This window comes from Rana temporaria, chromosome 6 (assembly GCF_905171775.1).
Source record: "Rana temporaria chromosome 6, aRanTem1.1, whole genome shotgun sequence".
NCBI lineage: Eukaryota > Metazoa > Chordata > Amphibia > Anura > Ranidae > Rana > Rana temporaria.
The window spans coordinates 104,313,287-104,337,464 of NC_053494.1; the positions used below are offsets into that span (position 1 = coordinate 104,313,287).

Below are 24,178 nucleotides of genomic sequence, written 5' to 3' on the forward strand. Positions count from 1 at the left end.
TTATCGTACAGGACACAGGCTTGATATTCATGGACCCTAGGTTATAGGCTAGCACCTCCAAGAGGAAGTAAACCCCTCTTTGTTCCCTGCAAAGTAAAAGCATAATGGGCTACTATGCACCGCATAGTAGCCCATTATGTGCCACTTGCGTGCAGAAGAAGCCCACAATGTCAGTGATGGTCCTCTCTCTCAACACATCCATCTTCAACCCCTCGGCCGTGGACTACGGCTCTGCTATTGGCCGGAGTCGCGGGAGCTGAAGGTCACGGCACGGGCCCTATAGAAACGGCACCGATCGTGCCGTCTCTTTAGTGTGCATGCGCCGACTATGTCGGTGTCGGCTTCTATGGCGATTATCTCCTAAACCATAGAGGTTTAAGAGGTATTTCTAGTACCTACAGGTAAGCCTTATTACAGGGTGTACAACCACTTTAACCATTATAAAAGCAAACCGGAAATGGCGCTTTGAAATTTTCACCTCCTGAAGATGCCAAGTACGGTGAAATGTACGTCGGAGCGGGGATTTATCACTACCAAAATCCCATGTGACCTCTACCCAGGCCCAGCATTAAGAACGAGGCATTTACACATATTTCATCCGCACGTGCTGTAGGATGGGCAATTGCCAGGACGGGCACTAATGCATGTGAGTGCAACATCTTTTTAAGCTTGTTTTATACCATTTTCAATAAACATACTACACTATAAGTCCTTCTTTGTGTCCCTGGTGGAGTACATACATTTTTCCCTAGCCAAGCCTGAGACATCATTGGAGTGGAATGGTGGAAATGCAGAAACTAACGTGTCGCACACAAAGCATTTTTTGACCTCCTGTAACAAGGGGTCAAACAATTCTGGTGAGTTGTCATCTACCCTCTGAGCACTCGTGGTGAAGCTACCAGAAGACCTATATATGTGGAAGCACTTTTTAGAATTACTGGTGTTGAGCACAGTCACATTGGAATTTAATTTTGCAATATGAATGCATGCATTTTATGTGTACATCTATAAGGTGTGCACTGCTACCAGATTTTGCACAGAGATTTGGATTAATGAGGAGTTTCTTGGTGAAGCACCAATACCTTCATAATATTTTCAGTATATAGAAGTGTCACATATCACTTTAAGGGGCAGCTATTCGCTATATATGACCAATTAGAGCACCATCACATGTTATTTGTTTGTCAAGTGTATTTCTCTTGTAGGGAGCCATTCCTCATTCTTTACAAAAGACAATACCCTCTTTTCTTCATAAGGTGGTGCCAGCCTTCCACATCAACAAAAATATAATCCTTCCTTCTTTGTTCTCTGCTCCAGAGCACCCAAAGGAGATTGCTATTTACTGTCTGGATGTCCGGACTGGGGGCTGTAGAGAGACCTACAGGGTTTTGTTGAAGAATTTCTTTTGGGCAGTAGGCATCCCGCGATTCTGTTTTGCGTGATTTTACACCTGTCATGGAGTATTTCCTGGGCAGAAGCTTTCACCAAGAAAAGCATACTTGCTACATGCTGAGACGATCCCTATAAGAAGAGGGCTTGAGCAAACTGGGAATTGCAGAGTCAGAGTCTCTCAGTACTAGAACTTCAACAGCCAAACTATTAGAGCCAGTGACAATGAGGCAGGAAGGAGCACAGGACCTTGTGAAAGAGTTGCGCTATGTCCAACATCCCCCTGGGCCAATTTGGTCAAGTAAGGATCCCTGGCAGGCCTTCCCTCTCTCTATCACTCTCTCTATCCTTGAAGCAGATGAGGTAGGAGTTTGAGAGGGGGAAATATATAAATCAGGTTTAACTGATTTCATGGAGTAACCAGGGCTAGAGTGGGGAACTGCAGCTCTCTAGCTGCTGCAGAGCTAAAAGTCCCATCACGCTGCCTCTGGCAGTAACTGTCATTTTTCCGATCATGCCTGCCCAGAGAGGGTCCACTCTCCAAGATCTATCCGTCGGCAGATTAGGAAGTCCAAGCGCCAGTTTTCCACATTGGTAGTGTCTACTACAGACAGAACTGAACAGTCTGACTTCTGGTACCTCCTTGAAGCAGGGTAAGGTTAAAAAATAAATAGAAATGATGGGCCCTGTTTACATTCAATGGGAAGAAGATCGTGTGAGACTTCCAGCTCTGACAGTTTACTGTGCCACTTTATGGAAATGCTACTGTAATCTGAGTGTGTGGTTACTACCGCAATGGCACAATAAATATTATTGTAACGATCGCCAATTTGTGATTTGCCAATAAGTGATTAATAATCTTTTTCTAAAAATGTCCCATTTTTCTTTTTCTTTTTAGGTGCATCAGGCCACAAAGTAAACAAATTGCAGTTGTAGTAATGTGGGACAAAATGCTCCTTGTAGCTGGAAAAGGAAATGATGGCATACAGTATCCTTACTTTTAATTGTATCTCACTGATTTTATATAATGTAAGCCCTGTTAAATTGGAACAGTTTTCTAACCCCACTAAATGCCAATGTATGCTTTGGAATAGCTGACTTTTTTGGATGTGTTTTTATCAAGCAAAACTTGTTGGTTGCATTTCCCCAGGAGCCCTCTCCATACCAAAGCATCTTTACTTCTTGCCAAGCCCAACATTGCTCTCTTATCAAGTCACAGTCAGAAGTAAAGTCTCCTGTTCTTTATTCCTCATTGCAGCTTTTCAAACTGATTGAGACTAATGCTTAGGGCTGCAACTAACGATTATTTTCATAATCGATTAGTTGGTCGATTATTGTTTCGATTAATCGACTAATCTGATTATATTAAAGTGTGGTGTACAATTTAGTTAATATGTAAATATAAAAAAATAAATTTAATTCTTAAATATCTATACGCAGTGGTAAATATAAATAACCAACTACAGTAATTGTAACGCTTTCTATTACCTCCACTTTCTCTGGGTTCAGATGCTGATCTTCAATGCACAGAGTCTTTAAAGTGATATATATTTTTTTTAATTAAAGAAACTTGTCATATTACCTGCTCTGTGTAATGGTTTTGCACAGAGCAGCCCAGATCCTCCACTTCTAGGGTCCCTCACCGATGCTTCTGGCTCCTCCTGCCTTCAGAGTGCCTCAATAGCAAGCTGCAAAGTATAGTATAGAGCACCCCCTATAGCAGTGAAGGCGAACCTTGGCACCCCAGATGTTTTGGAACTACATTTCCCATGATGCTCATGCACTCTGTAGTTTAGTGGAGCATTATGGGAAATGTAGTTCCAAAACATCTGGGGTGCCAAGGTTCGCCATCACTGCCCTATAGCAAGGTAACAAAAACTTCTGCCTTTAGAACCACTCACTTCCTGCCCAGGACTACATGTCCCATGAGGCATTGCTCCTCACACTTTCACATTCACAAATTCTCAGGCACTTAGTGACATGTATGGATGGTGTACTGAACTGTGTGTGTGCTGCACTGTATTTCCTGATATGTAAACAAATAATGCATTCTATATGCAGGCTAACTAATCAACTGGCCGATTAATCGATTATGAAAATAGTTGACAACTATTTTCATAATCGATTTGTTGTCGATTAATCGATTAGTTGTTTCGGCCCTACTAATGCTGTTTAAACCTTAACAGTCGATACATGTTTTCATTGGATGAAGAAACCTTCATGGTTCTGGAGCTTGATGGTGTCAGACTTATTTCTCATTCCACACATGAATTTCTTCATGAAATCCCAAGTATGTATATTATCAGTGCTAACATTATTATTAGAAATGCAAGATGTGGCTACAGCTTGAAGTCTATGTGTATACATATAACTGCTATTTGAAGTATCCAACCAAGTACTGAAGCTATAGTTGTAAGATTTTGCATTTTTTCTGGGGCACAATGGAGATATAGCTGAAAAAAGGCAGTCTATGGTTAAAATGTAAGAGGCATAAGCACATGACATACTAAACATCCATTTAATGGAGCATTTCAATTTTGTTACTTATATCACCCTTTCTCAAGCAGGGTTCTGGGAAACTGTAGGGTTTCTCCAGAGGTTGCTAGAGGTTTATTTAGCAAAAAGCAGTAGTAGACCTCATGGTGTCTGCATAGCTAGGGGCCATCTATTGGCAGAACCAGTGTCATGGGACCAGTTAAAACTCTCCTTTCAACTCTTAGATAAGTAACCACTGACATTTCTACTCTGACCACCAAGGGGTCGTTTCTGCATTGCCCGTCAAGGTGTTAGTATAACGCATTTATCTAACTGTCTGCTTTTCTTTTTATATTCATTATCATTTGGATTCATTTAAATTTTATAGTTGTGACTTAAACTGCCTTTGTCTTATAGGGAGAGAGGTGTTAAAAATGACCCACCTTTCTTTAAAAAAAAAAAAATGTATGTAATTTACTGATCACTGGTCTTGGGAGATAGGGATATGCAGCTACTTTCAAATGACTGGACACTGGCAAACAAAAGCTGTAAGGCCAGCCCCAGCATTAACCCTCCCACTCCCAGCAAAACTTAGTTTTTTGCCTTTCTCTGCTAAGCTAAACCTTTTGTTTTTGTTATTTTATTTTTACTTTTTTTTTTACAAGTCTGTAGCTATTCATAGCCACTGTGGCTTCCACTTGGCAGCTTTCCAGATTAGATAACTCCTCAGGTGTGTCTGTTTCCTGCCAGAAAGAAGCCGCCAGCCAGCCTTTAATGTTGATTTAGGCACTGTATCCTGCATGGATGCTCCCTTAAGCATGCTGTGCAATGTGTTGCTTTAGCTTGGGCTCCAGGGCCATGGCACTACCATCTAGGGCGACCCTGTCCCTAAAGACCCCCTTGAGGGTGAAGGACTTTCCCTATCTCGACTGTTGGGACCACAAAGCATTGCAGTAAGTCTGGATTTGGCCTCTTTTTAGTGAGCAAGAGGTATGGCCACTTCCAGCATCCACATGTGATGTGGGACTGCACTGTCTCAGGTGGGATTTCACAGCTGCTGCTCTGTTTTAAAATCGTGCCATTTTTTTCCTGAGGTGCTCATGCGTGATTCTGGGAGGTGCCTTGATCCCGCCAGGATCAAATCTGTGAAAAACATATTCTAAAACTAGGGATGTCCCGATACCGATACTAGTATCGGTATCGGGACCGATACTGAGCATTTGCGCGAGTACTTGTACTCGCGCAAATGCTCCCGATGCTTAACCCGATACTTTTTTTTTTTTTAAGTGACGAGTGGGGGCGGAGAGCGGGGTTTAAAAGGGGCGGAGAGCGTGCTAAGAGGGGCGGAGAGCAGGACTCACTGTGGCGCTGTATGGGTTCCCGTGATTGTGCGGATGCTCCTGAGCACTGAATGTCCCTGGATCCATGTGTGCAGGGTATGCGTTCGCCCCATGGTGAAGTGTCCTTTCCATGTAATCTCCGAGCAGCGAGCACCATATAGTGCAGCTGTCGGAGGATGAGTTCCTGCAGAGTGCAGACAGCAGACTGAGTAGCGGCGGGTGAGGGGTCCTGTGACATTGTACAGGCTCTTGCCGGTACAAGCGTCCCCTCGTACACCAGAGAGGCCGCAGTGCAGTGAACAGAGGTGGGGGAGGTTATTATCTTTAGCAGCGGAGAGCCGGTGGAGGAAGCATTCATCATGCAGCAGTGACACCGAGCAGGTCTGTTGTGCAAGTTACAACACAGTAACAAGTGGATACAGGGGTTGGGGGCATGGCTTACTGTGTGCTGTATTGGTCATGAGTGAGATGTGTGCTCTATTGGTCATGAGTGAGATCTGCAGGATTTACACACACCAACCCCCTCCCCATCAGCTGTCAAAGAGGGATCCATTCCTCCATCCTAGACATAACACTACAAGGCAGCTCTCCTCCACTTCTACAGCCAGGATCCATGCAGGAGAAGACACACAAAGCACATACAATGCACACACATGACACATGTTACACACACACACACTACACAAGTTACACACACACATGTTAATGTTACACACACACACAATACATGTTACACAATACACGTTACACACACACACACAATACACATGTTGCACACACAATACACATGTTGCACACACAATACACATGTTGCACACACAATACACATGTTACACCCACACAATACACATGTTACACCCACACAATACACATGTTACACCCACACAATACACATGTTACACCCACACAATACATGTTATTAGCGTTGTCCCGATACCGTTACTAGTATCGGGACCGATACTGAGCATTTGTGCGAGTACTTGTACTCGCGCAAATGTCCCGATGCTTCACCCGGTACTTTTTTTTTTTTTAAAGTGACGAGAGGGGGCTGAGAATGGGCGGAGAGCAGGATGGACAGCAGAGCAGTCCTCGGCAAGTAAAATTAGCCAGTGCCACTTATCAGTGCCATCTACCAGTGCCCACAAGTGCCACCTATCAGTGCCAGCCACCTGTCAGTGCCGCCTATCAGTCCCCATCTGTCACATGACATTAAAAAAAAAAAAAAAAAGTATCGGTATTCGGTATCGGCGAGTACTTGGAAAAAAGTATCGGTACTTGTACTCGGTCTTAAAAAAGTGGTATCGGGACAACCCTATCTAAAACCCTAAAATTAGTGTAATAAAATATAAGCAGCGCTGTAAACAATGTAAGATGAAATATCTGTTTTCACAGGTATTCAAAAATATGCTAATGTTCATAAACATCACCATGTGACAAAAGTGAATATGTGCACAAATTCCCAAAAAAATATATAAATGTGTTTTAAATATTGATTAAATATAAATCCATATATCACATCAAGTATGTTTGTGAAAAAATAGCTTCCAATCTTCCACCACACCCGGTGTCAGTGAATCCTCTCCCGTCAGATGCAAAACTCATCAACTCAAATTGCCTTACACTCTCATGTTCGGCATTTAAATGTGTACAAAAAGACCTCACTGGTAGGTATAGCAGATAATCCCAGTTCCAACCAATTCACTGCCAGAATGCTCCGCATGTAAATAAAAGAAGTGCTCAAAATAGCGTTTTTCAGAAAATCTTTTTTCAGAATCGGGAAAAAAAAAAGCTTTTCTCCTGCTACAGCTCCTTCCTCACCAGCTTCACAGTGTAGGGGGGGGGGGGGGGCTGCTGGACCAAACTGGATTATGTGAAAAAAGTGCAAAAAAAAATAAATGCTAATCAAGAACTGTACACATCAGAGTAGTGCAGGATTAGCAAAACCGCTAATAATCATTGTAAAAGCTTTAAACATAAGTAAAATATCCATATAAGTAGTAATTATTTTAGTCTTATGCAGTTAGCCTCCTGACAGATTAAAATATGCAAAGCAATTTGGACTGTTGCTGGCAAGAGATAACCCGGTATTAAAGTAAAGATGTTATGCTTGTATCCTGTGTTTATACTGTTGCTCATGTGTACTGCGTTGGTAACATCCTGTGGCGAGTTAATATCCTTGCTAACTCTATAAAACAAGTGAAATTACAAAGGGTGTGTCATCTGAAGTAAACGTATGGTCTTGAGACAATAGGGTTATGAGAAAAAGTTTGTAAAACCTTTTGGGATTCTATCTCTTAGTGCAATTGCTTCAGAAAATATGATTTGATTACCCTGTTTTTTTTTTTTTTTTACTACAACAAACCGTAATTAGCAGGCCCTCCGGCATCTGACGTTTTGGTCTAGAATGTGCATACCACACTCCGTCAACACAGTACAAACTTTATCTCTGAATTCGGACCACACAATCAAATAGAATAATGTTTTCATGTTCTACTCTGTATTTCACCTAATTGTTCTATAAAAATTGTTTTGTATAACATAAGTGTTATTATTTAAATTGTCTGTAAACTTCTGACATGAAATAGGAACAAGGCAAATATCCCTCTATAGTGTGTACTTGTATCAGTTAAGAGCACTTTACCTGACACCAAAAGAAAAAAGGTGACAGTAGAGGGAGCTTCAGCTGATTGACAACCTCTGTTCTGTTCTGTTCATGTGCTGTGTGAAGGAGGGTGTGTTTCTTCCCTCCAATCGGCTGTCAGAGCTCTCTTCACTGAGCTCTGCAGTGTGCACTTTCAGCTCTCCAGCCCCCCCCCCCTTTTTTTCCCCAGATGGCTCTGGCAAGCTTTAAATTCTGCAGTTTGAATAGATGTAGAATAGAAACGGGTACAACATTTATTCCATCGCTGTGTATCAGAGGTCAGTCACTTCACTGGGTAAATGTAAGGATTTACAACCACTTTAAGTAATGTTGCTTTGATTTGTGTGCATTGTTTTGTCATATTTTGTACAAAAAAAAAAGATGCTCCCTCCTGCCTCAATGGATCTCTCCATTGCTCCAGATCTGCAGTACTGCCCACTTTGGAAAAACACTGGTTTTGTCAATTTGAATAATTTATTGAAAAAGTAAAAAAGGAGTAGCATAGAGTTGCAGGCATCCATCAAACCTATCAATTTGAAGGTTATAACAGAGCTTCTGATGCTGGCCATAGGCATAACGAAATTCAGCCTGTTCTGCAGGAATTTTAATCAGTGTGTGGCTGTCCAAGGGACATGTTGGAAAACGTGGACCGCTGCCGGGGCTTAGATCGGAGGTAAGTAATACATAATGAGCTTGTATGCATACTAGCTCATTATGCCTTTGTCTTGCGTGTTGTTTTTTTTTTGAGGAGGGTTTACTTCTTCTTTAAAGTGAGTTTTGTGTTTTACTAAGTGTTAAAGTAAGCCCTGGTTCACATTGATGCGAGTTGACAAATTGCATGCCAAATCGGCGGTAATGGCAGCGTCCGAATCATTTGCGGCACTGCACCAATTTCCAAAAGTGGTTCCTGTACTACTTTTGGCGATTTCGAGGTGCGATTTCCATTGACATTTTGTGTAGAAAAACCCACACAGATGTTTCTGAAATCGCCCCCGAAATCGGGGACTAACATGCGGGAATAAAATCATGCAAGTTCAGCTGAACTCGCACAATTTCATTCCCGCAGTCAGTGTGAACCAGGGCTGAAACTCAACTCTAAAGGTAAAGCTTTGACGAGGATTATGGTAAATTTTGAAAAGTTAATTGTGCCTAAGCAGTGCCCTGAACTACCCAGACTGGCATTCCTCAAAATTAGCACACTTTCCAGTATTTGAGTGCGTCTAGGCACTCTTGTGCATACACCTTCAGTTTTATATCTCTAGTTTGAGATCTAAGGTGCTACTGCCTCTGACTGCTAGTATCTGGATAATTGGTATGAGATTTGGTGATCTAACTACTGTGATGTTCATTGTTGGCCTTGCTGAAGGCTCTGACATGAGGAAGCAAAAGCCCTGATGCTAACAAGATGGCCGCCCCAGACAGAGAGAGACAGTGCAAAACAAGTCATTGTAAGTCCTTTAACGAAAATATCAACTGCATGGAGACCACAGGCAATATTTATCACAAATCAATTGTATGCATTTGCAGGGGGCACAGCCTCCAGAGTTCAGTTCTTCTTTAGGAAAATATGTATGTTACGTCTCTTTAAATATATATTATAGCATCAGCTGCAATGAGGTTTTAGGGCTTTGATAAATACTGACTGCCCATTTTTATTGCCTAATAATGGTGCAAAAGAAAATGTAATGCCTTAACTGTTACAACCTTGTTAAAAGCATTTTTGCCTATACCATTTTTAACCAAGTTTTATTTTTTTTTCAACTAAGTTTTTATTATGAAATCATTTAGCATAGCATGTAGCTATATAGTTCAATGCACACGTATGTACAGAGCGTATGTTTTTCAAGTAGGGCCCAGTGGATTTCCTTTTTAGAAAGTTAAACACCATGGCTAATTTTATTTTGTATTTTTTTTTTCTCTATAGAGGCAACAGAAGAGATTTTCAAGATAGCTTCGATGGCCCCAGGTGCACTCTTAATGGAGGCACAAAAAGAATATGAGGTACATGCTCCTGTCTTATAAACATTTTGGACTTTTCTGTTTTCAATAGTTTTTATTGTTTTAGTAAAGCAAAAAAAAAAGGAGCAGTTGGTAGAGCAGCGAACAATCCTTGCTTTGCTCCAGGTGTGTTGTATAGAAAATAAACAAATGTGGGGCTTAGTAGAGATTACTGAAGACCTAACATGCAGGTTATGTCTGCAATGTGGCCCTCCAACATATTTTAACTATAATATAAAACAGGACAGTAACTAATACTGAAATACGGTCAGAACAGAACATACTCTACGATGCAATCGTCCTATTAGCCACCTAGTACGTTATGTATATCCACTTAAGCCCCGGACCAATATGCTGCCTAAAGACCCAAGGGGTTTTTACAGTTCGGGACTGCGTCGCTTTAACAGACAATTGCGCGGTCGTGCGACGTGGCTCCCAAACAAAATTGGCGTCCTTTTTTCCCCACAAATAGAGCTTTCTTTTGGTGGTATTTGATCACCTCTGCGGTTTTTATTTTTTGCGCTATAAACAAAAATAGAGTGACAATTTTGAAAAAAAAATGCAATATTTTTTACTTTTTGCTATAATAAATATCCCCCAAAAATATATATAAAAAAAAGTTTTTTTTCCTCAGTTTAGGCCGATACGTATTCTTCTACCTATTTTTGGTAAAAAAAATCGCAATAATCGTTTATCGGTTGGTTTGCGCAAAATTTATAGCGTTTACAAAATAGGGGATAGTTTTATTGCATTTTTATTTTTTTTACTACTAATGGCGGCGATCAGCGATTTTTTTTCGTGACTGCGACATTATGGCGGACACTTCGGACAATTTTGACACATTTTTGGGACCATTGTCATTTTCACAGCAAAAAATGCATTTAAATTACATTCTTTATTGTGAAAATGACAGTTGCCGTTTGGGAGTTAAACACAGGGGGCGCTGTAACATTTGTGGTTCACTTTGTGTGTGTTTGCAACTGTAGGGGGGTGTGGCTGTAGGACTGACATCATCGATCGAGTCTCCCTAATAAAAGGGATCACTCGATCGATGCGCCGCCATAGTGAAGCACGGGGAAGCCATGTTTACATACGGCTCTCCCCGTTCTTCAGCTCCGGGGAGCGATCGCGACGGGGCGGCTATAAACGAATAGCCGCGCCGTCGTCCCGGATCGCTCCCCGAGGCTTAAGGACCGCCGCATGTACGGGGGGGGGGGGGTCCCGATCCGACCCACGTCAAGCAGAGGACGTATGGGTACGTGCATGTGCCTGTCCGTGCCATTCTGCTGACGTATATTTACATGAGGTGGTCCTTAAGTGGATATACAAGCCAAAGTGGTCACTGAAACGCAACATTGCTAAAGTATACCCTCAGTAAATTAATCCAGGTGGCATATATATGTAATAATTAACATTCTGTCAGCAATTATTTATTATAACTGTGCCCTATAGGGGACCCAATTCCCAACAATATACCCATGAAAGCCTGGGTTAACCAAAGAGAGAAGAATCGAAAACAACATAAACATGATGCCATATATAGGTATGGAGTAAAGAAATGTAAGAGAAAAAGGTGAATCCATCCGAAAGTGAACAACGTTGCATATCAGGGACCTGTAGGTATGCAAGCTAGGGGGAGCATATTTTCTGAAAGAGTTTTTCACGCAGAATTTTTTTTCGTTCAGCATAATCCACGATAGTTTGCATTTCATCAATGCTATGTCTATAACGGGGCTTTCCCAAGCTGACGCAATGGCAATTTTGGCTGCAAGGAATATAAAATATATTGGCGTCTGAGTATATATATTTTATATATGGTAGGGATATTTTCCACTGGTTTATTCAATAGGCCAACACTAGCGTCCTTATCAATATTGACCATACTGATCGAGAATATAAATGAATGAACCCTCATCCAAAAGCGACGAACCTTAGGGCACGTCCACCACACATGTAGTGGTGAACCCACCTGTCCACAAACCCTGAAGCATGAAGCTGAGGTTCCTGGATACATTTTGGAGGGGCGCTTTGGTACCAAGTACCACCTAGCAATATACATGGTATCCCACCTCAATCAGGGCAACATTTAGAATACCTTAATGGATTTGTGTGCTCCATTTGCAGCAGTCCTCTGCCTCAGGGCTTATGTCCAGATCCCTCTCCCATGCCATCTGATATGATGATTTAGTAGGAGGGAAAAAAAATCTGTTTATAGATCACAGAGATGTCCCCCCCAGAGGGCAGCATCCTGTACGCACCTGTGCTCAAACAAGGTGCGTTCTGTCAGGTCAGACCCGTCTGGGCCTCCATTGGGACCCACTCGGGGCAATGATGGCTGTGAAGTTGGCGTAGTTGGGCCAACTGCACAGCCATATAGTCCTTCAGAAACTCGGCACCCCCATACCTCCTAGATCTTTGGGAGCATACATCGTGGCTCGAGCTATTCTGGGACCTTGGGTACCCCAGATGTAATGGAGGATTTTAGATTGGAAGTGGCACGTGGCAGCAATGGGGACCTGGATAGGCAGAGTTCGGAAGTAATATAATAACCTTGGTAGGATTGTCATTTTAACCGATGCGATTCTCCCCATCCAAGATAAATTCGCAACAGACCATGCCTTCACATCTTCCAATAAACGAGCAAATGGGCGAGTAATTGGCTTTGTGCAGTGAGGAATACGTTGGAAGTCAGTCGGATGCCTAGATAAGAGAGAGATGACTGTTGCCATGAGAAGGGGAATTGAGATTTGATACTCTGGAGCGTTGAAGTTGGAAAATTGACATTCAGTGCTTCTGATTTATCATGGTTGACTAACAGCAGGAAATTTTCCCGAATCGGTTTAGGAGAGACAAAAGATTTGGTAGCGGGGGGATGTGATAAACAGCAAAGGTCATCTGCAAATAGAGCACACGTATGACTCTTCCCCTCTGCTTTCTATTCCCAAGATATCTGGGTTGTGTCGGATCGCTATCGCCAACGTTTCTATGGCTATCACAAATAATATAGGAGATAATGGGCATCCAACGATATGGGTATCAAATCTGATCTATGGCCCTGCAACAGTATCTGAGCCGAGGCCGAGGGTGAACTGTATAACGAGTGCATCAAGGCCAAGAATGAAATTCCACCTAGTCAGCACCCGAAAGATGAAGGGCCAAGAGAGCGAATCAAATGCTTTGTGGATGTCAATAGGTAACAACATCCCCATCCTATGTAATCCACCATCCCATGACGAATGTAGCAAGGATATAAGGTCAATTGCTCTCCTGACCTGATCAGCTACCTGCCTATATGGAAGAAAGCTCACCTGATCAGAATGGATATAGTCAGCCAGGAACGTCAACATCGTGTTCGCCAAAATTTTTGTGAATGGCTTCAAATCTGTATTAGGGATGTGGGAAACATTTGTACTTTTAAATCTTTTCTCCTCCTGCTGACCTTCATTTCACTACAGGATACCATAGTGGAGGTCAGCAGGAGGCAACAGTGAGAGCTGTGGGGGATCCAGGAGATAAACACTTCCAGAACTTTCTAAACAATGTTTTGGTGGTATGGGCTGTGGAAAAACTAAGTATTCCCTTTATTATTTTGCAGGTCCCCCTGTTTTGGAATCATTTATTTCATGACAGGGTCACTTTAACTAAAATGTATCCCCCCCCCCCCCCCCACTTAAAAAAATGTAATAAAAATATTCTCCAAATATATGTCTAAGATGTAAACTTATCCTTATTAGAGTGGATGTAAACCCGATTCATGAAATTTAAGCGGATAGGCGGGACTGGTGGGCACAGATAGATGGCTATGATAGGCTGAACTGTTAAGGAGGCACTGGCAGGCATTACTGATTGGCACCTCTAATGGGCACTGATTGGCAATCCTGGTTGTCATGGGTGGGCATCCCTGGTGGGCACAGGTGCACTCGGAGGGGCTGCACTGATAATCAATAAGCGCAGACCACCGCCCTGTCAGGAGAGCATCTTGCATCTGTCAGGGCGAGTGGAGGAAAAGCCGATACGCGGCTCTTCCTGTTTATGCTGGGATCAGCTGTGATTGGACACAGCTGATCACATGGTAAATAGCTTACCTCAGAGGCTCTTTACCGAGATCGGTGATGTGGTGTGTCAGACTGACACACCACTTTAACGATCGCCGCTCTGCGAGCACGCGATCGCGGCTTATCCTGCTGGACCTCATTTGACGTTCAGTCAGGATGACTTAACCACTTTGCACACATTATTGTGTTATATGATGGGCAGGAAGTGGTTAAATCTTCACATGTTTATTATCTTTACTTGACACAACATCGTCTTCTGTATTTTACCAAAAAACTGGGTATTGTGTTTTGTGTGCACTAAAATTTATTTAAGTGTAATTTGTCCTAAAAAATTGTGTTTGATATACAGCTGTGCAAAAAGTGTTCGACCTAAAAATTGAAACATCCACAATTTTATTCTTTAAGGCCTCTGATTTCATAAAATATTATGTTTTTGGGGGGTTCAAATTTTCTAGCAAAGTTTAACATGTATGTGAAAAATGTCAGTGGTTAAGTTAGCGACTGATAAATGTGTGCAGCATAGGTTGAAGGGAATACTATGAGAGCCTGAACAGGTGTAGGTCTTAGTATAACGTCTGATGTTATATGTAGAAATTTGTTAACGAGAGATAGGGAGGAGTTTTACGATTAGGGTAAAATTCTCACTTAATTTCATAAATAAAAGAAGAAAGAAGTCCTGGATGGCCGCACACCGTTGAAGGCATCTTTATTAAATATTGTAAAATCCAAATACAGTCACTTCAAATGTAGAAAGAACAGGACAAAACCGTTAACACGTTTCACGCCCTAAACTGGTGCTTAGTCATAGCTAAATGATTTAAATTTGAGTGTGTGTGTGTGTGTGTGTGTATATATATAAAGAAGAAAAAAATTAAACAACCAATTAAAAAAAACGAATTGTCAAGGAGTTGCCTCCCCACACAATCAAATCTTGAAAAACCCAAAATGGGAAACGCCGTAGGCGGAGGAACAGAAGACATCCAGTGTGAAAGTCTAATAAGACTAAAAATAAAAAGTATAATATGAAAATATATAATGGTTGTCTTCATGAACAAATGAGAAATAATAACTGAAGTAAATATGTACCGTACATATAAGACATAATAAAACGTGTGATATAGCATAACGTGACATAAATGCGAATACATAATTATATAGACATGATATGGTTGTAAATGTTGCTGAATGTTTTCAAAGAGGTTTACTAATAGAAACAGTCAATAAATATATAAATCATGATTCTATGCAAAAACTATTAAAAATACAAATTTTTATATAAACCAGTCTTATAGGAATAGAGTTATTATTCCAAAAAAAAAAACATTCACCGACATAAATGCAGAAATGAAAAATATGCAAAAAAACTCTCTTAAATAGGAACAAACTCGTAAGTACACGCTTCGCCTTATCAAGAAGAAATCAAAAAGACTGTATCTGATTGAAAAAGCATATAATGTCGTGAATGTGTAAAGAGAGAAGGACCCTGAGCATTATTGAATGAGATGTAATATGAGTTTGATTTCTATATATGAGCAAGCGGACTATATAGAATGACAGTATTATCCATTTAAAAAATAAATACAAATAAAAGAGAAAATGGATAATACTGTAGACACGCCATTACGAAAAAATGATTCATGTAGCATTTACTTCTTGGAATCCATCTGCCCTTCGCTCAAACATGCAGGCAGAAGGGTATGTTTTACATGAGAAAGCTCCTCCTCTCCTCTATCAGATGAAAGAAAAAAAATGTCCATTAAGACTCCTGGGATGTATGACATAATTTTGAACTTAGCCAGTAACCAGGAAGCAGCTGAAAAAAAAAGTTTAACCACTTAAGACCCGGACCAATATGCAGCTAAAGGACCAGGCCACTTTTTGCGATTCGGCGCTGCGTCGCTTTAACTGGCAATTCCCCACAAATAGAGCTTTCTTTTGGTGGTATTTGATCACCTCTGCGGTTTTTATTTTTTGCGCTATAAACAAAAATAGAGCGACAATTCAGTATTTTTTACTTTTTGCTATAATAAATATCCCCCAAAAATATATAAAAAAACGTTTTTTCCCCTCAGTTTAGGCCGATACGTATTCTTCTACCTATTTTTGGTAAAAAAAATCGCAATAAGCGTTTATTGATTGGTTTGTGCAAAATTTATAGCGTTTACAAAATAGGTGATAGTTTTATTGCATCTATATTAATATATTTTTTTTACTACTAATGGCGGCGATCAGCGTTTTTTTTTTCGTGACTGCAACATTATGGCGGACACGTCGGACAATTTTGACACATTTTTGGGACCATTGTCATTTTCACAGCAAAAAGTGCTATAAAAATGCATTGTTTACTGTGAAAATGACAATTGCAGTTTAGGAGTTAACCACTAGGGGGCACTGTAGGGGTTAAGTGTGACCTCATATGTGTTTCTAACTGTAGGGGGGCTGGGCTGGACGTGTGACGTCATTGATTGTCTTTCCCTATATCAGGGAACAGACGATCAATGACACTGCCACAACGAAGAACAGGGAAGGTGTGTTAACGCACACCTCTCCCCGTTCTTCAGGACCGGCGGACCCGATCGCCGCCGGTGTCCCGCGATTGGTCATCGGAGCTGAAGAACGGGGAGCGCGCGCCACCCCACGGCTAGGCTTAAGGAATCGCGTACAGGTACGTGATTGTGCCCAGCCGTGCCATTCTGCCGACGTATATCGGCGTTAGGCGGTCCTTTAAGTGGTTAAAACAAGTAAATATAACGATACGCTCCTATCTATTTACTAATGCTAGCAGCATAATAATAATGCTAGGGGCATAAGAAGAGAAAGGATTGAGAGGAAAAGAAGAGATTAGGAGGAAGAGAGAGGTTCCTGCAGGCTAGGTAATGCTCTATGAGAGCCAGGAGTGCCCAGATTTGTCAGGTGCAGGGTCAGGAAAGCATATGACCACCGTGGGGCCCACACTTTGAGAAATTTGTCATAATGGATACTGGTCATCTTCCCCTGAATCATCATTGGTGTAGTCAGAATGCTCTTCAGTTCTGCGAACCGGACTGAGGGTTTATTTCGGGCTCTGGTTATAGCACATTTGGTGGCAATAAAAATGTATGGTGGCCAATTTCTGTTGATTGGAAAAGTGGCCCAGGGTTGTGCAGTGGAGAAGTGCATGTCTGTCTATCTTTGTGGAGCCGTGTCATCGGAAGACAAAAGACCCTCGAACAGAACCCCACCAATCGGGGGCAGGACTACCAGATGTGGATCTTGTCCCCACGCAGGCTACATCCCTGGAAATATCTAACACTATATGATGGGTTTAAGTGGGCAATGGGGGGTTGGGATGCAGTTCCAACAGAGGAGGACTTTGTAGGCCGCCTCCAGGGTGACAGTATTAAAGGAGCATTTGGCTATGCTTGACCAGGCATTCCTCCAGTCCTCAGAACCGCAGAAATGGTGCCACGGGCTCCTGGGGAGTGTAGGCAGATATGCTTTAAAGCGATTTTATGAAATGGGAAGGAAGAGTTGCGTCTGCGGGTGACTATTCAGTGGCAAAGCTGCATGTAGTGGAAGAACACTGAAAGGGGCGCCTCTTTTGTCTCACAAAGTGAGGGCCAGGATGGGAAAGAGCAGGATCCCAAGAAGGGAAAATCTGTGGGCAGGCCACCATCAGAAGGTTGTTCTAACCCAGGCAGTAAGTGGTGGTTATTTAGGAGAGGGAGGAATGGTAACATCAGGTTACTGGAGTACCGGACAGAGTCCCAGAGGCATAGACTGTATAACATAAGTGGGGTCGGAGAGGGAGGGTACTATTGGGAAAGGGGTCGGAGGAAGGCCGAGATCGCGATGGGGTGCAGTTAGGGATCTTTAGGAGCACCTGCAAGGGGGGGGGTACCATAGTGAGTTGAGAAATGTGGCCCATAAGAAGTCTACTTTCAGTAAAATGCTGTAAGCTTAGAATCCTTTTCATTTTACACACGCTTGATGTCGGTCTTATTAGCGTGTTATTGTTGGGCTCTAATTATTTCCATTTTTTTTACATTCAGTCTTTTTTATTAAACACAAAGAGGTATTGCATCAGATCATTAAAAAGCTGTGACAATAAAACCTCTCAAATACTCTGCCTAAACGGTCCATATAGTTGCACTGAGAAGATTGAATAAAGATAATAAATGTGGTGTTCTGGTGCACATAAAGTGCAAAGCCTGTATGTTTTACTGCATATGGAACACTTTTCAGGTAGTCTGCATATTGGACCCCCTTTTCAGATTTTTTTTTTTTTTAATGAAACCGTTCTATAATAAATTGTAGTAATGTATCTTATTTTATGTATTTATTTATGCTTGTTTAGAAACAAAGCCAGAAGGCCGATGACTATCTCCGTGAAATAAAGGATCAAAACCTGCTTCCTGTTGCAGTAGCAAAGTGTATTGAAGCAGCTGGTTATGAATATGCACCAGAAATGCAAAAATCTTTGCTTAGAGTAAGTTGTACTAAAAACGCTTATTTTTTTAATTTTTATTTTAAATACATAGACCATAATATTTGCGTATGAATGCTTTTTGAATTTGTATACAATCAAATCGCTGGAGGTTATGCTGTCAGAACATAAAACTTTTTTTTAATTTTTTTTATAATCGAGAGATTACCAATAATAATTAGAATTGGCATTCCAATCTAATCCTTAACATTTTTAATGCAACCTTTTGTATTGATACAATGCCTGGACCAATCATAAATTAGCCTTGAAGAACCTATAGACAGGTGGGATGTACAGCATAATTTGTGAATTTGTTCGTTTTTTTTGTTTTTTTTTTGGTATAAACCTCTCCCCTAGTATCATGCAATTATATTGTAAAAAATAATATTCAAAACCTGCTATTGGAGAAAATATTATGTTTATATATTCTTGTCTACATTTTAATTGTAAAGCCCAAAAAAATGGGAGAGAAAGAGTCATGGCTGCATGTCTCTTAAAAGTGGTCTGTAATGTTAGTCTCTACTTTTGCTTATCCTATTGCATTGCATTATTTTTAGCAAGAGAAATGTAAAGAATCCTAGAATACACCCTTTCCTATGGACACGCTAAATGGCTTAAATTAAGCCTCTAAGACAAATAGTTTTTGAACCACCTTATTTAAGGTGGCTAAGAGATTGTACAGAATGTATGCCGTATAGGTATTGAGAATTGTTTTATATATTTATTTTATCTATTGCATGTAATACAAATTAAACCTTTTTTCTTATTTTTACATATAGGCAGCCTCCTTTGGGAAATGCTTTCTTGATTCCTATTCACCTTCAGATTTTGTGACAATTTGCCGTGATCTTCGTGTTCTCAATGCTATTAATGACTACCAGATTGGAATCCCTCTGAGTATCACACAGTATCTTTTCAAATCAATAGTCTGCTGAATATTGTAAAATAAAACTTTGTTGCCAAGTCCATTATAATTAACCCTTTTAAATTAATATTAGAAATTAGATCAACTCCATACAATTTTTGTTGTATTTTAGAAAGTATTTAGTCTTCCAAAGTCTATCTACAACAAAAAAAAAAAGAAGAGATTTTGCTTAACCACTTTAACCCCCTTCCTGGCCAAGCCCTTTTTTGCGATACGGCACTGCATCGCTTTAACTGACAATTGCACCGTCGTGCGACGTACCCACATTTTTTGCTCTATTAACAAAAAAAGCGATATTTTTTACTTTTGCTATCATAGCCCCCCCCCAAAAAATAAAAATAAATTATATATATATACCGTATTTATCGCGGTAAAACGCGCTCCCGCGTATACCGTGCACCCCTAAAGTGGCCCCCAATCCTGTGGAAAAAAAGTTTTTTTGTACTTAGTTTTGGTGTCTTGCGCGGCGTCCATCGGCGGCCTCGTCGGGTCCGGCGTTCTTCGGCGGGTCGGGTGTCCTCTTCGGCGGGTCCGGCGTCCTTCTGCGGCGTCCTCGCATCCTCCCCGCTCGTTTCCCGTGCCGAGTTTGAATACTGCGCCGACATATACCGAGCGCAGTACACTCGTGTATCGTCGGGCAGGCTCGGCAACTGTCGCGCTGACGTCCTGTACGCTCAGGTCGTCAGTGCGAGAGGCGCCGAGACTGCCCGAAGATACACGAGTGTACTGCGCTCGGTATATGCCGGCGCAGTATTCAAACTCGTGGCGGGAAAGCGGGTATCGGCGTATATCGCGCACCCACGATTTTGCCTTTTCTTCCACAGTTTAGGCCAATATGTATTCTTCTACATATTTTTGGTAAATACGCAATAAGCGAATATTGATTGGTTTGCGCAAAAGTTATCGCATCTACAAAATAGGGGATAGATTTATGGCATTTTTATTAATATTTTTTTTTTATTAGTAATGGCGGCGATCTGCATTTTTTTTTTATCGTGACTGCGACATTGCGGCGGACACTTTTGGCACTATTTTGGGACCATTGGCATTTATACAGCGATTAGTATTACTATAAAAATACACTGATTACTGTGTAAATGTCACTGGCAGGGAAGGGGTTAAACACTAGGGGGCGATCAAGGGATTAACTGTGTTCCCTCAGCATGTTCTAACTGTAGGGGGGTGGGCTCACTAGAACATGAGATCACTGCTCTCCCAATCACTGGTTGCTAGGCAGAACAGGGAAATGTCTTGTTTACATAGGCATCACCCTGTTCTTCCTCTCCATGACACGATCGCGAGCCACCGGCAGACATCGAGTCAGCAGGACCCGTGAGCACGCTCCCGCGGCTGCCGGCGTTTTGTACACCCGTGCCACTTTGCCGAAGTATATCGGCATGAGCCAGTCGGCAAGTGGTTAAGTTAGAATTTTTTTTAATTGATTGCTTAGGGAGGCAAGTCACAGATCTTTCTCAAACATTTGCATGACTTTCTTAGTTGCTTCAGGTGCAGGGGTCACAAATACATAAAAAAATCTTCCACCAATTTATTTGCTAAATGTTTCATTTATGCTAAAAGAAAGTCATTTGATTCTATTTGTAAATTGGTTGAAAAACCTCTGGCATGAAAATAGCGACAACTCTTTCTGGTTGAGAACTTGGCCTTTACCTATCAGCCTGTTGTGCTGCACTATTGGCTAGGAAAGCAGGCCAGCCTAGTGTGGAATGGGATGAAGTTTAAACAGGTTCTTGGCCAGGAAAGGTATACCAGAACATCCTTGGGACCCTGGGCACCTGGTTGATCAGTAGCTAAGCTGACCCGATGTGCAGGCACTATGAAGTGGCTGCTATTTTGTAGCAGTGGCTACAGTAGTAGTAGTAGTTTAGAAATTGTATACTTTCCCATATTCTGCAAAATTAAAGTGGCACTACACTGTATCTGAGCACCACAAACTAATAATTTTTGATTATTTTTTTAATATTCAACGCAAACTCACCCATCCATGTCTCCATGGTTTAATTTGGTACCATTTACTTCCTGGAATTCATCTGCCCGTAGCTCAGGCATGTAGACAGGAGGGTGTGCTTAGCTGAGAAAGCCCTTCCTGAAGACTTCTGGGATATATGACATAATTTGCCTAGGCCTGGAAACCAGGACGTAACTGAAGAAATGTAAAAAAAATTTTTTTTCAAGAAGTTCTGCTTTCATAGCATGTTACATCCATATCCAGGGTGAACATGTTGCTAAATAAGCAGCCCTTGTGCATTTTTTATTATTATTATATTTTAAGGCTGGGTTCACACTAGGAGGAGAATGTGATTGTCTCTCTCTGTAACCGATTTACATATCTCCGATGCGGCTCCGGTGCGAATTTGCACAGGCGCCCTGTGCGTATTTTGGTCTGTTTTAGGTCTGAATTCAGCCAAAATTTTGCACTGAAATCAGACCTGAAACGGTGAACCAGGACACACTGGACCCCTGCTGGGAGCTGCATCGGCATTAGGTGTGCACAGAGCCTAAAGGTGAAGTTATCCAATAAAACAAATTCATACAATATACGTTCCTTTATAAAATAGACCCACCTCTGGAATTCTAAAGCAGCCCATACATGCAGCGAATTTGTTTACGGCAACCACTGGTCATTGTATTCTCCTGGCGGGGGAGGCGAGAATATAGTGATTATTGCTAGTGGCTTTATAAGCCGCTAGCATTAATCTTATTTAAAATCCGGATCGATTGATCATTCAACTTGGTACATTCAGCCTGCCCATACATGGTTAAAATCTTGGCCATTTCCTGCTGAAAATGGTGTTACATTGTGGTTGTGGTTTTCCTTTGAATATCAAATTATCTTTAACCTTTCTGCAGATATAAGCAACTCACAATTCCAGTGCTACTTGATAGGTATTGTTCCGTTTCTTTATATAGTGCATTTAGATTTACCTTAACATATCCCATATATCATTATAGTGAACCTAAATATTTTGGTAATACCAGATGTTCAATCTGGATCTCAACACTGCATAATATGTTAGCACTTTATAAAAATAGATTAAATTCAAATTAGCACACTCATAATGTCTGGCAAATGTTGATGTGTGGTTTCTTCACTAAAGTAGACTAATTAAAAACTAACTGCATCTTTTCCTGTATTTGGACAGGTTAGTTTTAAGAAGACTCTATCCTCTTGCTGTAAAAATTTGTGAACACTTAAAACAGCCTGACTCTCAAGGAGTGAGCCGAATTCTAGCGCACTGGGCATGTTACAAGGTACATTTTTTCTTTTTTTTTTTTTTTGTGGTATTGTCTTTGAAGCATTTTGTCTGTAAAGCCTGTGCTATGTTTAGGTTCAGCAGAAAGAGAAAACAGATGAAGAAGTAGCTCAGGCCATCAATCAAAAGCTTGGCGATGCTGCAGGCATTTCATATTCAGAGATTGCTTCAAAGGCATGTGACTGTGGCAGAACAGAATTGGCTATTAAAGTAAGTATATATCATTGTATTTTGTATGTAAAAATGTACAGCTCTTCACATAGAGAGAATATTTAGGCCTCATGCACACAGGACGTTTTATTTACCTCTCCTAGAAGCCAGCAGTGTTTTTGCAGAAAAAATGCCTGGAGCTTGTAAAAGTGTCTTAAGCTTTTACAGGCATCCAGCTCTTGAGCGTTCATTTCATTGGCCAGAATAAATATTTCTGGTCATTGAAATTAAATAATGCTCCAGCACTAATGTTGAGAAGCTGTTATCAGCTTCTAGTAGCTGTTAGTATCTTCACATGTCTTTTCTGCCCAAATTCTGCCGCTCCTGAACGCCCTGGCAGTGTTTTTTTTTTTTTCTTGCCTCCAACAGCCTCTAAAAGCCCCTGCCACTAAATGCTGTTAATGGCCTGTGTGTGCATGGACACATAGGCTAACATGGAGGGGCATTTAGAGGCAGGAAAATAAGACATCTGACACCCCTAGAAGCAACTGTAAAAACAACCTGCATGTATGAGTCCTTTCAGGGAAATTACCTTGGTCAATGTATGTATGTGAAAACGTTTGATGAGTGTGGCCAAAGTACCCTTAAAAAGGAAGTATACCCTGATGGGTTTTACTTCCTCTTTGTTTCCCTGCAAGGATAAAGCATAATGGGCTAATCGCATGCATTATGTGTCACTTACTTGAGATCGAAGCCTGCAATGTCACCGCTGTCCCCTGTTCCACAAAGCGTCCATCTTTCACCCTCTTTCTTCTGAGTATCGCGGCCCCAGCAATGTGATTGGCCGGAGCCACGATAACGTCACTCCCGTGCATGCGCGTGGGATCCGCCAGTCACGGCACAATCTCCTTTAGAAATGGTACGATCGCCGTTTTCTAAAGTGCGCCTGTGCTGTTGTCTACAGCGCATGTGTTATAGACATCGGCGCCCGTCTCTTTTGTAAATATCTCCTAAACCGTGGAGGTTTAGAAGATATTTTGAGCACCTCTACAGGTAAGCCTTAATCTAGGCTTACCTGTAGGTAAAAGTGGTTGTAAAGGGTTTACAACCACTTTAACCTTTTGGACAAAATAAATCTTGCCAGGCAGGACAGTGAAAAAAACGTTTTACCTGTATGCACGTTTTATTTCTGCCACAAACTGCACATGCACACTTCTCAACTCCCCATGATGAGATTTACTGATGACTTACCTTTTCCGTAAACATTTTTAGAAAAGACTTCACCCATTTTGCTTAGCTTTTCCCTACTGGAGTTCTATAACAGGGCCTATATGTACCGAATAGGTATGTTTGGAACATATAGTGAAGCATGCTTTTTGTGTTGTCATAGCAGAATCTTGACCATACTTTATATATTTTGTATGGATGGTTATACTTTCTTTTGCAGCTTTATACATGAGTTCTTCCT

At 41.3% G+C, this 24,178-nt stretch overlaps 1 protein-coding gene across 3 annotated transcripts in view; it reads left to right on the forward strand.

The window, feature by feature from the left end:
- Positions 1–24,178, forward strand: part of VPS16 (VPS16 core subunit of CORVET and HOPS complexes) — a 216,037-nt gene that overhangs the window by 41,200 nt on the left and 150,659 nt on the right. For all 3 annotated transcript variants that reach the window (XM_040357101.1, XM_040357099.1, XM_040357100.1), the window contains 8 exons: positions 2,288–2,377; positions 3,585–3,679; positions 9,770–9,846; positions 18,235–18,366; positions 19,143–19,270; positions 22,157–22,192; positions 22,450–22,558; positions 22,636–22,770. In XM_040357101.1, the coding sequence (XP_040213035.1) occupies positions 2,288–2,377; positions 3,585–3,679; positions 9,770–9,846; positions 18,235–18,366; positions 19,143–19,270; positions 22,157–22,192; positions 22,450–22,558; positions 22,636–22,770 (802 nt within the window). The remainder of the gene's footprint in view (positions 1–2,287; positions 2,378–3,584; positions 3,680–9,769; positions 9,847–18,234; positions 18,367–19,142; positions 19,271–22,156; positions 22,193–22,449; positions 22,559–22,635; positions 22,771–24,178) is intronic.